Raw genomic sequence first — 15,297 nt, forward strand, 5'->3', positions numbered from 1 at the left:
ATATTAATAATTTTTAAATATTATTATTAAATAAAATATAAAAATATGAAATACCTCAAACTTATTAATAATAGTAATAATTATATTATTATGGGTTTTTTATATCCCGCAAAGTAAAAAAAAGTAAGAAAATTCTGAAATCGGGATAAAAAGGGCAACATCTTTTTTATCTTATATCAATACTCAAGCGCCAATGTTAAAGTTAAGAAAATTCCTTGTACGATACACGGCTATTATATACACTCTTTCACATATCATACATTTGTGTTGATCATCTTATCAACACTCGTATCAGATGCCACTGTTAAGGATAAGAACAACGTCTCATCACACACACACACATGTATATATATAATAAAAATTATACTGTCCAAAAATATAAGATAATCCACAAACCGCTAATCCTGTAGGTAACTAATTTCTTAATGATTTATCACTTATTCCATTGATATAAAATAAGAGATATAAGATGTATATGAGTTAATTTTATATTTTCAATCTCAAATTTATCAATCATTGGTTAACTTAATTATCATAATCTATTTTCTAGGTATTTAACCATTTTTTCCTTAGAAAATTTCGAGAAAAAAATTGGAATCAAAGAAAATAAAAAATAAAGAATAAATATAAAAAACACTATCTTAAAAAAAAAAAAATAGATTCACATACTCAAAACTTATTAAATAGTAGTAAAAATATTTTGACCTCCACGGCTCCACCATTCCCCTGAAATGAAACTTTTCTTGACTATACAATTATAGAATCGGAAGAATTATCCCTCTTATTACTATTCATTATGCATGCTTACTCCCATTTGTTGTTTTTTTAAAAATTGAATCTTAATTACAAAATTAGGGATTATGAATTTTGTAACTGAGCATGACTTTTTTAGGTTTCTAATCAAGGACTATATATTTTGATTTGTAATTACTATTTTCTTTAATATAAAGAATTAAATTTGGTGTGGATTAATGAGAATATCAATTAATATCCTTATTATTAAAGAAATTAAGAATTATTGGATATTAATTGCATAAAGAATTAGTGATTGAAGCCAAAAGTCATTGCTAATTATTTCGCTCCCTGCACTTGGATTGCTCTCATTTATACAAGTTTATATCTTTTCATGGACAGCATATTCGCAGCTGCCAAAGTGCATGTTTAATCCTTCTTTTACCTTTTTAAAAAGATTAAGATGATTTGTTGTGGATAATGTGCAGACAATTTTTTTTAATTGATTAATTTCTTTTACATCAATTAAAAAATATTTTAAAAAAACACTATTATTTCATAATATTTTTGCGTATTAAATTAACGTTGTCAAGAATATACCATCATTTTTTTTTACAATTTCGATTACTTTTTTAAAGAACAATGAGTTTCTCAAGTACTGAGCATAGTTTTAAAAATCGGACCGGTCATCGAACCGGTTAAGGTACTGGGTCAGTGGGTCAAAAGTTGAACCGGTGGGTCACTAGTTGAACCGCATGACTTGATTTTTATTTATTTTTATTAAAAAGTATTCATATTAAATATATTTTATACTTATAAATTTTAATAAATTCATATCTTATTTTAAATTTCAATTTTTCTATCTTATTTAAAATTATTTTTATTTTTATTTTGTAAAAAAATACATAAAAAAATTACATGTTAAACGGTATATTAATACAAATTAAAAATATAAATAATATGTACATATATAATATGCTTGCAATTAATATCAGAAAATAATATATGTAATATTTACATAGATATTGCATTATTAAATATATAATTTAAAATTAATAATATACTATAAAAGTTATTTAAGTTGTATATATTGCAAACAAATATATTAGAACAAGTAGTCATTGTTATATTTAACAAGACTCCTTGTTTTTTTTTTTTAAGAGATTCAATTTTCATTATTATTTTTGTGATTTATGGTCCCTTAAAAAAATGTAAATAAAAAAAAGTGGTTAAACCGGTTTGACTCACCGGTTCATCGGTTGAACCAGAAAATTGACCGGTTCAATCTGATTTGAAACGGGTCGACTGCATAACCGATCCAACTTCAGATTCGGACCGGTTGGACCACCGGTTCCCTGTCCAACCGGTCTGACCGGCCGGGACGGTCCGGGTTTTAAAACACTGGTACTAAGCTTGTTGCTGACATATTCATTGTTGTTGGCTCATTGCTGCATAATGCAGGCGTGGCAGTGACAAGACCATTGAACCACTTCCGTACGGCCCTTAATGACTTAATTATATATATATATACATATACACACACGAAGTGAGGATAAATAATACTAATATAATTTTTACTAAATATTACATCGTTTAATAATTTTATATTAAATATAAATTTTATAAATTTGATTCTTAAATTAAAATTTTTTTATTCTTAAATTATATATAAATATTTTTATATTAATTTAAAATAATTTTATACTTTATTTTTATAAAATAAAATAAATATAATATATTTATTTTAAAATATATTAAAATTTTTCCCGAGTTTCACCGTCTCATTCTTCTCCTCCTCTTTTTCCCTTTAGCATGTTGCGCATATACACCATTTGCCTCCAGGTGCTCTCAGTCTAAACCCAAGAAGCCCAAGACAAAAACCTCCATTAGTAATGCTCCACCTTCGCGCAATGATGTTGCAACCATTACAATGTATAAAAAACCCCTAATGGTGAACTGGGTCGCTTAGACCAAAAATGCTTTGCAATGCCTACGAGGTCCATTTCAAGTCGAGTTGCATCTTGCTCTAATACACTCATGCTTGTAACCCAACATTTTCAAGCGAATTATATTCAAACCACTATCATAAAGTGTTTGAGATGTGACGAAAGAAGAAGACAGTGATTGTGGTTAAGACTATAACCCTTGCTCATGTTGTTCCTAGTTTTTTTTTTTTTTTTTTTTTTTATAATTAATTTAGTTAAAGAAAAGAGAATATATAAGAGATGAGATTATAATATTTTTTCAATTTTTAAGAGATCTAATGAGTGTGAGTATAATTTGTTTTAAAAAAATAGTGTTCTACTTACAAATAATAGTCATAATTTTTATTTTCTAACTTTCTATTTTTTTTTCCTTATAGTCTATCATTATAAAGATAAAAAAGTAAAATTTATATAATTAAAAAGTTGCAGTAATTAAAATAAAATAATTGTAATTATAAAACAATCGAGAAAAAAAAAGTAAGTAACACTAAATTTTTACGAGCATCATTTTGGCAATAAAAATTACCAACAAACCTTATAAACGGCACGATCCTCTTGTCTTACTTGGTTAGTCGTAATTTTCATTTCTATTCCATTCTTCAAATTAAATTAATTAATAAAGTTTTATTTCTTTGTGGTTGGCACTGTGCACCGCCCTCTGTTGTGCGAGCTCCAACAATCTTCAGCTTCAGCTATTCTGCACTGACAAAGTGCCCACATTTTTCAACGTTTCGTTTAGGTCGGTGACTAACCCAGTAAGCTATCTACCATGGAGGATCAGAAAGTTTCGATTTTTCCTTAATTGGGTATAACTGCGCGAAGAGGGTAGTGAAGCAATGCGTAGAGCGATCGCGTTTCTCGTTCACCCACGATTCCTCCTTCTCTTCCTTGTTCTCTCAATTTTCCTCATTTTCACATTTTCTGGCTCTACTACTCCTAAACAGGTATGCCCTTTAACCCTTTCTCTTTACGATGTTGTCATTGTGGATCTGATTTGGGTAATTGGATCGGGTTTCGTGCAAAATGTGTGTACTACTGTGAATTCCGTAGGGTTTTTGGTTTGAGTTTGTTTCCACTGATCTGAAAATTCCATTCCGATCGTTTGGCGCGTGGTTCCTTTCAATACTTCATTTTCACTTTCTGTTTCTGCTAGAATGAAATTAAAACGAGTTTTTGTATTTTTAATTTTGCTTACATCATCTGTAATGTTACCCTTAGAAAGTATGCCTTATATAACTAAACTATTTCACGTAATTTAATGGTATTGTTTTCGGATGCATTTTAAGTTTGCCATTGTAGTTATTCTTACTTAGTTGGCTGTTGTCTGTGCAATCAAATTTGATTACTGATGAACCTCTCATGGCTCAATTCTGTAGATTGCGCTGTATCTGTGTAGCATGCCTATGCATTATAATCCATTCCTTTTTTTTATATATATATTTTTTTAAATTTATTTATCATTTATTGAAGTAAGTTGCTTAAGTTCCTTTTCGGGTGGGTTGCTGTATGCAGCACTAGAAGGATTATGAAACTAGGTTATGGATTCAAACTTCCTGCTGTAGACTAGCATAAAAATTAAGCAGCATTTAGTGCTCATAGAAGGCTGTTATCGAATAGAATTATGAAAGAATTTGATGAAGACAAGGGAACTAGGTTAGGAAAGCCTATGGGGAGAAGGACGTGACATTAATGGAAAATGGTATTTTTATGAGAAAGGCAATAAGGTAAACAATTGTAGTCCCAGGGTAAGCCATACCACCAGAGTTAACTTTATCCTTTGATTTTAGTTTGAGTCTTTTGCTGAAATCAACCATCATTTTTTCTGTTAAAAATTTCTCTTTCCCAGCTTATTATGAGCATTCCCTGCTTTTTGGAGTGTTACCCTTATCTATATTTGAAACAATTTGCTGTTATGGTTTGTATCATTAAGATAGAAACTTGTTTCTATGGTTGTGGCGGTAGCTCTCTATCTGGTACAAGTTCATTGTTTAAAGTTATATGAGCCACACTCTGAACATGTATATTCATCCACTATATTATGTGTGGACCTGTATTCAGAGCACTATTTATAACAATCAATACTTATAAACATTGAACAATGACTCTTGTGTATCATTTGATTGAAAATATGATTGTGGTGTTAGAATATTTGGAAAATATCTTTAATATCTAAAATTATCTTAGGATTATTTTGTTGTCTTGGAGTATCTTAGATTATCCTTTAGAATTAGTTTCTTATCCTAGAATATCCCCTGGGATTAGTTTTCATATTTCTTAGTAATTATCATGATTTGTTGACTTATTTAAGTACAATTAGGAGTCTTTTAATTATTACAAATAAAGGTTAGTGTCTTAGTCTTTTGAATAAGATCATTGTATCAAATTTTATTCATAATTCAAGATTGTTATATTTGTCTCTTCTCTCCTTTCTCTCTAAAACCTTATAAATTCAACATGCTAGGACTTGTTCATCATTATTCTGCTATTTAGTTCCTACTTGGAACTCTATTGTAACGATGTCTTTCTTTCCCAATCCTTCTCTTAGTTCCTTGCTATTTTGTTGTTTGCCACATCAACAATGACTCCTAACATCAATATTCTTCAATAGTGTTCGATCTCCACTGTGTGCATTTACTAGTTTGTTTCATCTATTCTATCGTGCATTTTATTGGCATGTTCAGTCTTCTTAGAATTTGGGCTTTTAGGGCATAACTTAATGCCTCAAAACTGACTTTTTAGGTGAGGGCTATCCAAACCTTATAAGGATTTTGTTGTATCTCTAGTCAATGTGGGATCTCAACACATCTCCTCGTGCCTAGAATTAACATCTAGAGCGTGGACAAATGCGGGTGGCCATTGCCTATAACAACACCGTTTACTCATGTCTAGGAATAGACATCTTGAGTTAATTTTTTTTTAATGTTCTATATATAGAATTAGAATAAGACATGTGACTCAATGAGAACAATATTAACTCTAAAAATGATCGTATTTAAGGATAACTCGCAAAATGTATAAATTATCTTGTTTAGAAATAATTCCTAAAAATGATCTTATTCAAGATGATGATTTAGATTTATAATGTAAGAGTAGAATCAGTAGATTAGGAATCTATTAATTAGTATAAATAAGTGTTGGTGCCTTAGTCTTTTGAATAAGATCATTGTATCAAATCATATTCATTATTCAAGTTTATTTCCTTTTTCTCTTCTCACCTTTTTTTCTAAAACCTTGTAATTTCAACATTAGGTCACGTGTAAATTTTTTGTACTTACAATTTCCATCTTAGCTGATAAAATTCCTCCTTTTCTGATGTAGGTTGTTGAGGAGGAAACAGAAGAGGAGCCTGAAATTACACACAGAGTATTCTTGGATATTGATGTTGATAAACAACGTTTAGGTTGTCCAGCAATATTTTTAAAAATTTCATTCACAAAATGCTTTTGTTACAAAGAGGATGTAGAAAGCTTAATCAGCATAAAAAATGCTATTTTTTTTCTTTCCTATTTGCTATTTACCTATGCAACAACTTCTGCAGGTAGGATAGTGATTGGATTATATGGCCAAGTTGTACCAAAAACTGTGGGTATGTCATTATTCTTCTGCAAGTTCTTTTGTCTGCAAATTAATTGCTTTAAAGATTATAAATTTTCATTTTGCATGAACCAAGGGTCAGTTTCTTAAGTAGAAAATGTAATGTTTGTGGGGGTATTGAATTTCTTTAACCCTTTTGTACAGGATTTCTAGATGTTAGCTATGTCCGCAAGGCTTAAATATATTTCCAATCCTTATCATATACATGCTTTATAGTTTTAGTCTCTATAAAATTTTTCTTATGGTTGTGGTTCCTATAAAAAATTAATTTACATTTTTAGTCCCTTGTCACTATTTACAAAATGATGTGGCTACCATCTATTGGAGAACAAACTTAATGTTTCATAAGGACTAAAAACATCATTAAGGACTAAAATTGTAAAATAAAATTTTATAGGAGCAAACCATAAGAGTTTTTTTTTAAGGAATAAAAGCATAAAACAAGAATATTACAGGATTAGAAACATATTTAAGCGTTTTTGTAAATTTAAACTTAAATGAGCTTGATAAAGCCTTCCCGTTGGATATTTATGCTATTTACATACGGTGATGCTTATACATACTTGATACTTTATAACATTGCAATTTCTAATGACTGAATTTTCTGCCTGCAGAAAATTTTAGAGCTTTGTGTACAGGTAGCTGTGGTCTCTTCTTCATTTTGTTTATTAATTTAATCCCCATTGGTCCTTGCACTGATTTAGAGTGTTCCATATTGTGTAGGGGAGAAAGGCAAGAATGCAAATGGCTTAAAGCTCCATTACAAAGGAACACCATTTCATCGGATAATATCTGGTTTCGTGATTCAGGGTGGAGACATTGTTCATCATGATGGCAAAGCGTCTGAATCTATTTATGGTGGTACCTTTCCTGACGAGAATTTCAAGATTAAACATTCTCATGCTGGTGTGTAACAATTTGCTTGATGCAAGCGTTTCATTTTGTTATTTTACTTTTATACTTTGAAGTTTTTCTGTCATTTCTATGATATTTGTTGGAGTTGTTTGTATGAAATCTTACTACTCCCATGATTGCAGGCGTTGTCTCTATGGCAAATTCAGGACCTGATTCCAATGGCTCACAGTTTTTCATTACCACAGTGAAGGCCAGTTGGTAAGTTATTTTTTTGTCCAGATAGTGCATGGTTTGGACAACTTCTCGACTGTGGATCATTAAAATTAAAAGTTAGCTACTTAAAAAAGTCATGTGCATTTATCTTTTAATCTCATTCATTCAAATATGATCTAATGATCCAACTTTGTAGTTCTCATTTCGCACAATGACAAGAATCCTCACTTAATATACTCCCTATATGTAAGATAGATAGACAGTGCCTTTGAATTTGTTTTTGTAAATCATTGTGTCTTCATTACTAGTTAATACTTGTTAGTTATGATATCAATTTACATGTAAACTTTCAAGGTTGGATGGAGAGCATGTTGTCTTTGGCAAGGTTGTTCAGGGCATGGATATTGTGTATGTAATTGAAGGGGGTGCCGGAACCTACAGTGGAAAACCCAGAAAGAAGGTAGTGATAGCAGACTCTGGGGAGATACCCAAGATCCACTGGGACGAGGAAATTTGAACTTCTCCTTTTGGTGACCCACCACTAGCAATAGCATGCTTGGATTATAGTTTGGCAAAACTACGATTATTGATTTGATTGGGTTGTCTGGTCTTGATGCTAGATCTAAAATCATGATTTCATTGCAAGTTAGAAACGTAGTCAGATTCAGATCTGGCTTACAAAATATGATCTAAACATGCTGACTTGACTTAAAAATTAATTGCTAGATTGCTATTAAGATGATACTGAATTCCAGTTTCTTTTATACATGACAATCTTAGGAACATAGTTTAAGTATCAAAAAAAAAAAAAAACTTAGGAACATATTTGGTATTTTTAATACGTTTTATATCGTTGTTTGTTGTATCTTTTTTAATCATTTGTGTATCTATGTTTCACACTTTATATTAACATAGCCCTTTTGCTGTAGAGCAAGGGAAAGAAATTATGTTGTCTTGTTTCTGTTGATTCTTCTATGCGCAAAATTATTCTGCTGCCTAAGGTCATTTCTGTAGTTATATACACATAAAAATAATTATTATATTATTCTTACAACATTTTTTCCAGTACTTTTTATATGCTAATTTTATATTATATTATATTATGAGAAGGGATCAAACGATACCGATGTAACTTTTATTAAGTATTAAATCGCTTAATAACTTTATATTAAATATGAATTTTATAAATCTAATTATTAGATTAAAAGTTCATATCTCTTAGATCATATATACAAAATTTTATATTAATCTAAGATAATTTGGTACTTCATTTTTATAAAACAAAATTAAAGTAATATATACACTTCAAAATATATTAAAATATATAAACTTTGATTACCTTCAAGTTATTATTCAATTTTAACAAAATTTAATATACACATATAAAATAATATGAATTTTCAATCTAACGGTTGAATTTATAAAATTCATAATTAATATAAAGTTATTAAGTGATGTAATATTTAATAATACTACTAAAATCTATGTTAAAATTTGTGGATGATTAAGATTTAAGCCGTTCATCAGAATCATATTAAACGTAATTTAGAAAAGTTGGATTTATTAATTAAAGCAATGCAAGCCAACAAATGATTTGTATTATTGGAGGCATGATATCAGACAACAATATACGAGAGAGCCACAGCCACATGTTTCTGCTATTGTTTATATATTACTACTCCTTTGGTAAGCAGTGAACTTATTACGAAAAATACAGATCTGAACATAATCTCTCACTCATTTTTTATTATTAATATTATCACTTATAATCATCCTAAAGAAAAGTCTGATTTTATTTTTGTAGCTGTTGTGTTGTTTACCAAATGAGGCTGAAGTAAAAAGCCAGATTGGATCCACTGAATTTCAAGGTACTTTTGTCGTTACGCATAATAAAAACAAGAAACCATGTGGTTTATGTGATTCGTGCTTTGCCTTGCTCTGTCTCATGTTGGATTGGGCTTGGCCGGTTTCAATCTTCTTCTCCCAATGTCTCAACAGTAGCCCTCACCCACAATAAAAAATTGGCAAAAGCAATGTTCAGCCACAATAACTAAAATAATGTGAGACATAGAGCATCTTAATAATCGTATAAGAGAATATCCGAACTAATACCTTTTAATATGTCTAACCTTTATTTATTTATTTATGTATTTTTTTAAGGTAGAGATATGTGTAACCTAATATCTCGCAAGTTAAAAAATCCGTCTGAATTAAATTGATTTGCTCCATGGGATACGATAGATGAAGGGAGAGTGAGGGTGTGGTAGGCATGAGCATTGAGCAAAGAGAAGATTAGCATTGTGTGTAAGATGGGAAGTAGAGAGGATCCGAATCCCATAAGCAACGAGTCGTCAGCAACAGCAACAGCAACAGCAACAGCAACAGAACCCTTTCTATCATCTTCTACGGCAGTGGAAGAAGAATCGGAGTCAAACCAGCAATACCTTCACATCACTTACAATTCAGGCCCTCGCTCCTTCAAGGACCTTCCTTTCCTCATCCTCTTCCTCCTCTTCCTCCTCTCCACCTTCGCCTTCGGCATCTTCGCAATCGTCCACCGCAACACCGCCTCCTCCTGCGTAAACCCTTCCTCCACTCCCCTCTCCCTCTCCCTCTCCCTCTCCCTCCGCTCCTTCCCTCACTGGGCCAAGGCCCTCACATGGACGCTCCTCATCACTTTCCTCCTCAGCCTCCCCCTTTGCTGGGCGCTGCTCCTCTCTCTCAACCATTACACCAAACACATTGTCTACGCTTCGCTCCCCTTCTTCATTCTCATCCCCATCTTCCTCAACGTCTACTGGTTCGTCGCCTGCACCCTCCGCTCCTCCTGCACCCACGCCTTCCCCCTCGCCTACCGGATTCTCCTCATGCTCTTCGTCTTCTTGCTTATTGGGATCATCGTCTGGATCTTGGTCGTCAATTGGCACCGCCTCGAGCTCACTGTCAGCATAATTGGGGTCGCTTCTAACGCGCTTTCCAGGAATTTTACCCTCTTCGGGGTGCTTCCTTCTATGACCATTGGCCTGCTGCTGTATTATGTGCCAATCATCCTTTTCATGGTCTTTGCCAAGTTTAATGGGAAGCTTGTGGTGAAGGAATTGGAGGGTCAATATGATTGTGTTTGGAAGGAGGATTCCTGGGTCCCTGCTTATTTTGCGTTGGCTATTCTCACCATGTTGTGGTCTGCGGCTGCTATGGTTGAAGCTCAGGTTTATGTCATTAGTGGGACTATTGCTAATTGGTACTTCTCCAAGGATTATCAAGCTCCTAAGCGGAGTATTCGAACTTCTCTTAGGTTAACTCTCTCTCTTTTGTCTTCCTTGTCATCATTGTTAGTGTTGTTACCTTACATTGGTTTGCTTGCTTCTATCATGTTGCATTCAGAAGACTCCATTTTTAGATTTGTTAGTTCGACTTCAATTATTTGCTTTGGTTTAATTTTAGTGTATCCTTGGTTTTACATGATTGTGTTAAGTACAGCAGTGCTAAACCACTGTTTTTTTTTTTTTTTTTTTTTATCTGTAGAAAATATTACTACGAGGGCAACAAGGTTTAAGCTTAAGACTCTCTGCTTATTATCCAAAACGCCCGTCACTAGACCGACTTTAGTAGTTCAATTTGAGATGTTTTATTTGATTCCCTTTTCAATTAGTATTTAAGTTAATGACTTTTGTTGGTTCCTATAAAATTTCTTAGTTCACGACTGCTGTTACCTGTGGTGTGTATTGTAGCTTCCAAATATAGTATTGTAGTTCCCCGTAGTGTACTCCTTGATTGGCTGATAGGAGAAATCTTCGACTGTTTTGAATGATTGCTTTTCATTTAGAAAGATATTAACCATGAGAATTTGGCTTGCAGAAATGCTTTTGGTCCTTCTTCTGGCACGATATGTTTGTCGGGATTACTTATCTGTGTTGTTCGAATGGTGCGTTCTGCGGTTGATAGTGCAAGACAAGAGGATACTCCTGGGATAGTGAACCTTGTGTTACGGTGCTGCGTAAATGCCTTACTGACAGCAGTTGATTTTCTCAACAAGTTTACTATAAACTTTGCTGCAATAACTGGTGAAGCTTACTGCTCTTCTGCAAGGATGACATATGAACTTCTAAGACGTAATCTTCTCTCTGCTGTTTTCGTGGAGACCATCTCATCTCGCCTCCTGGCTGGAATTGTCTTTGTCCTCTCTGCAATATACACAATTGTGGTACGTGATGTTAGTATTACTATTTTTAATTCTTGTGCTCTGCATTAGAGATTTGTTGTGATGTGTTAGTTCTTAGTGTAGGCAAATCCTCTCTTAACGTGAAATCATTTGTATAGTGACAAAAGTTTGGTTGTGGTATAAAAAATGAATTTAATTAGAATGTGCCAACAGTAAATATATTTAAACTGTCATCCTGTCACAGATTGTCTTACATGATAAGTTTTTTTTTTTATTTTATACTTTTATAATAACTATTTTAAAAGTCATATTTTGAATGATTTTTGATCAGTTAACAATATACAAATCTTTAGACTTACAGTAAATGAAAAATTAAACTCATAAAAAATTATAAAAGCAGAAACTTTTAACCATGATAAATGTACCGCTCATGTAAACTAATAAAGTAGTGAGTAGAATATTGTTCTCATGAGGATTGTGATAAGTTCCACTGACTACTGATTTAAACTAAATGGGTAAGCAATTGATTGAGATAGAAATAATTGAAGACAGAATTATAGCAGCATTTAGAAAAATGCATGAATAAAAGCGACTGGGGTTCAAATCCCTTTCCTTGACTCCCTATGCAACTTAATTCAATCCAATACAAGTTGAATCGTGAAATTGTAGTTTGAATCTACAAAAGTTGATAAAGCTCAATCCCTTGACACACCCAAAGGCCCCAAACTTATGGCAAATAATTTAAATTCTGGTCTACGTCACTCCAATTTTCCCATTGCCATGCAAAACTAAGATGCATTTCTATAGCAAAAAACTAAAGAAACGTCAAGAGTACAGAGCAAAATGCACAAATTATATGGAATAAACATAGATAAACAAATTCATGTTACATAAAGATTCAATTTAAGTTCAATAAACTTATTTAGCCTGGAGAGGTTTAGTTACAGATAGAAAACAGAACAGAAAAACAAGAAAATAGAAGGGATAGGATAAAATGCAATGCTGTTGCTCGACTATTTCCCTCCAAGAATGTTTGAGATCTCTTTGATCTTTTATTCCCTAGTGTGCCTCCTGTGCAAAAAATCCTTCTTGACTTGCAATGTTCAGTGCTTACTGCCTAGTGTTGGTGCTGACTATAAATTCTTGAGTCTGACACTTGGTGCTGACTTTCTGGAGTTGGGTGTTCCAAAGTAGTATTTCGTTGTCATTTCAGTGTCCGGTGCTTTAGAGGAAACACGTAACACTGATTTCATTGACCTTCAACACTTGATTTAATCGCTGCCGATCTTGTGCTCAATGCTAGGTTAATTTGTAGGAAATTTTTGTAAAAAAAATTAAAAACACGCAATTAGCTTCTGAAAATAGAAATACTCAAATTTCAATTTAGAGCAAAAACGTAAATAGGAGAAGCTAAATTCTAGGTTAATAATCAAAATATGAATGCTCTATGCTAGGTTAATAATAAGGCCTAGAATAAGTTATAAATATATATTAATTGTGATTTACAATATAGCTCTCTCTTGTGGTTGTAACCGGTAGATGTTGACCATTTGTTTGACAAGTTGCAAGTTATGAAGTTTCCGTCCATTAATATCTCTACATTTTCACTTGGCCTTTCTTGGTATTTGTTTTGAGGTTAGGAGGTTGTAGGGGGATTTAAGTCAGCTGAAACTTCATTTTCTTATAAAACTCCAGACTCCGGGCAAATAATGTCATGAAAATAATATGAACAGTTTTGTCCGAGGCAACTATTGTTAGACTTTTGGGGATAAAAAATGGACAAAACTTACATATAGTTCCTTGAGTACTTTTGGTATTGCTTTCCAATTAAAATCTAAGTTCACATTGGTAATCTATGTAAACATTTATCAAACCTTTATTACACCAATTGCTAAGGGAAACTCTAATTCTAATTAGAATGCAATGCTTAGAGTACATAAAGAACTATAAGTTTTGTTCAAAAAAATATGCGTGTTATTTTTGATGGAGCTGGTTATTCTGCTTATTAAACATGGTTACTAGTTTGTTTTTCTGTTTTCATTATTTTCTGCTTCTTCCATTAAAGTTTGTCTTAATTGTTTATGTATAACCAGGTCTGTGCTATCTTAAAAGCTGGTACCAATCTGGGGGCTGATTCATATTTTGTGGCTGCAATGGCATGGGTGCTACTGATAGTAGTGCTGGGTTACTTCGTGCATGTGCTAGACAATGTGATCGACACAATTTATGTCTGCTATGCGATAGACCGGGATAGAGGAGAGGTTTGTAAACATGACGTCCATGAGGTTTACGTTCACCTACCCATAAGTAGAAGTCTCAGACAGTCTGTTCCTACAAGAACTCTAGGTGTGTAAATAATTCTTCTGATACAAATGTTTTTGAATCCTGGGATTGGTATTTTATGGACAGTTTGGAGTTAGAATTCTCTGTGACTGACTTGTGAGCCTATTGTGCATACTCCTGAATGTTTCTTATATAAATTTTTGTTTTCTAATTTTTTCTAAGAGTAATTTTTAGTTAATCTGAAAGTTGACTTCAGTTTTGTCGTGTAACCTTAATCATGTATATTTTGTTTGGGAGAAAGAGGACAAGTTTACACTGTTAATCAGAAAGATTTGTTGGAGAACTTAGCAAATACTATATTACTTCTGTAATGCTTTCATTCTCATTTGTTTGGTGCATTAATTTGCCCTTGATCTAATAATATTGCTGTAGTCATGAAGCCGTGCAAAACTGTAAAAGCTACAATTCCAAGTATCTATCTGTTTTTTCTTCCTTTCTAAGAAATACTTGTATGATTTATACAAGTACAAATGGGCTGGGCTCAGCCAAGTCAACGAGTCCTTGTGCGTTTTGAAAATGATTCTGGTTTTTGGATAAAAAAGAACGATATTGTATCTGTTTCCTCCAGCGACATTTTAAAATGATTCGGAACGGCCTAGTATATTTCTCGGGCCTAATATTTGGGTCATTTATTTTAGTATGTGTGTATAAGTAACTTCGTTAAACGTTTATACAAATTATGTTTTTTTTTTTTTTTTTTTTTTTTTTTTTTTTTTTTTTAATTTAAATCATAAATTTGATCATGCGATTGTTGAAATAAGTTAAAAAGAATAGTTTTTGATCAGTTATGTTCCAGTCACAAGTGTTTCCCAATACCAAATATCTGGAGGGTCTGTTACACTAGAGCATTCAAGTGTCTATCTACCAATTAGTGTTTCTTCCCAGAGTTTTGTTTCCATTAGCACAATTCGATGCTCCGCGGATATTTCGGGGGTAGTTTCACGAAATGTGGTTATTTCCTTAATCTTTTGAAGGGGGTGGTTGCTTAACGATCCAAAGCTTTCTAATTGTGCTTGGTTTATTGTTTGCACATAGTTTAATGGAGAAGTGTGTAATAGGGTGGATTAAAATGAACTTCCGTTTGGGTTGCCAAAACGGAAATCCAAACATGTCAGATGTGGGGGATTGTGTCATTAGTGCTCTTGTACTTGGCATTAAGCAAACCAAATACTCAAATAGTACCTATTAAGACAAGTTCTTTATCAATCAAATAAAAAATGTTGATGAGTATTATGTTTGAATTGTAACGTGAATTTTCACGTTTACTTGAAGTGAAATTTTTTTGCATCCATGTAAAATTAATATTCGACGTGGGGAGAGAATATATGATCCACGGTTCAAAATGAAATCCAAACATGCACTTGGTGTGTTTGGTTAAAGCAATACTCGGATTCCAAAGTTTTGCTCAATGGA

At 32.5% G+C, this 15,297-nt stretch overlaps 2 protein-coding genes across 2 annotated transcripts; both read left to right on the forward strand.

Annotated features, from left to right (window-relative positions):
- Nucleotides 1-3,298: 3,298 nt before the first annotated feature.
- On the forward strand, nucleotides 3,299-8,346 carry LOC109798913 (peptidyl-prolyl cis-trans isomerase CYP21-1). The gene is made up of 7 exons (XM_020359346.3): nucleotides 3,299-3,661; nucleotides 6,036-6,117; nucleotides 6,256-6,303; nucleotides 6,926-6,949; nucleotides 7,035-7,217; nucleotides 7,349-7,424; nucleotides 7,734-8,346. Exons 1-7 carry the CDS (start codon nucleotides 3,554-3,556, stop codon nucleotides 7,894-7,896), a joined length of 684 nt encoding a protein of 227 aa, XP_020214935.1. The 5' UTR covers nucleotides 3,299-3,553; the 3' UTR covers nucleotides 7,897-8,346.
- A 1,181-nt stretch (nucleotides 8,347-9,527) lies between these two features.
- LOC109799169 (Plasma-membrane choline transporter family protein) lies at nucleotides 9,528-14,176 on the forward strand. Its single transcript, XM_020359703.3, has 3 exons — nucleotides 9,528-10,674; nucleotides 11,238-11,583; nucleotides 13,635-14,176. Exons 1-3 carry the CDS (start codon nucleotides 9,689-9,691, stop codon nucleotides 13,893-13,895), a joined length of 1,593 nt encoding a protein of 530 aa, XP_020215292.1. The 5' UTR covers nucleotides 9,528-9,688; the 3' UTR covers nucleotides 13,896-14,176.
- The last annotated feature ends 1,121 nt before the right edge of the window (nucleotides 14,177-15,297 follow it).

This window comes from Cajanus cajan, chromosome 8, assembly GCF_000230855.2.
Source record: "Cajanus cajan strain Asha chromosome 8, NIPB_CcT2T_4, whole genome shotgun sequence".
Lineage (NCBI taxonomy): Eukaryota > Viridiplantae > Streptophyta > Magnoliopsida > Fabales > Fabaceae > Cajanus > Cajanus cajan.

Coding starts and splice junctions, on each gene's coding strand:
- LOC109798913 (XM_020359346.3), top strand. CDS start 3,554: ATGCGTAGAGCGATCGCGTTTCTCGTTCACCCACGATTCCTCCTTCTC. Junction 6,304..6,925: donor AGTTGTACCAAAAACTGTGG/GTATGTCATTAT, acceptor TTCTGCCTGCAG/AAAATTTTAGAGCTTTGTGT. Junction 6,950..7,034: donor TTTTAGAGCTTTGTGTACAG/GTAGCTGTGGTC, acceptor CATATTGTGTAG/GGGAGAAAGGCAAGAATGCA.
- LOC109799169 (XM_020359703.3), top strand. CDS start 9,689: ATGGGAAGTAGAGAGGATCCGAATCCCATAAGCAACGAGTCGTCAGCA. Junction 10,675..11,237: donor AGTATTCGAACTTCTCTTAG/GTTAACTCTCTC, acceptor TTTGGCTTGCAG/AAATGCTTTTGGTCCTTCTT. Junction 11,584..13,634: donor CTGCAATATACACAATTGTG/GTACGTGATGTT, acceptor ATGTATAACCAG/GTCTGTGCTATCTTAAAAGC.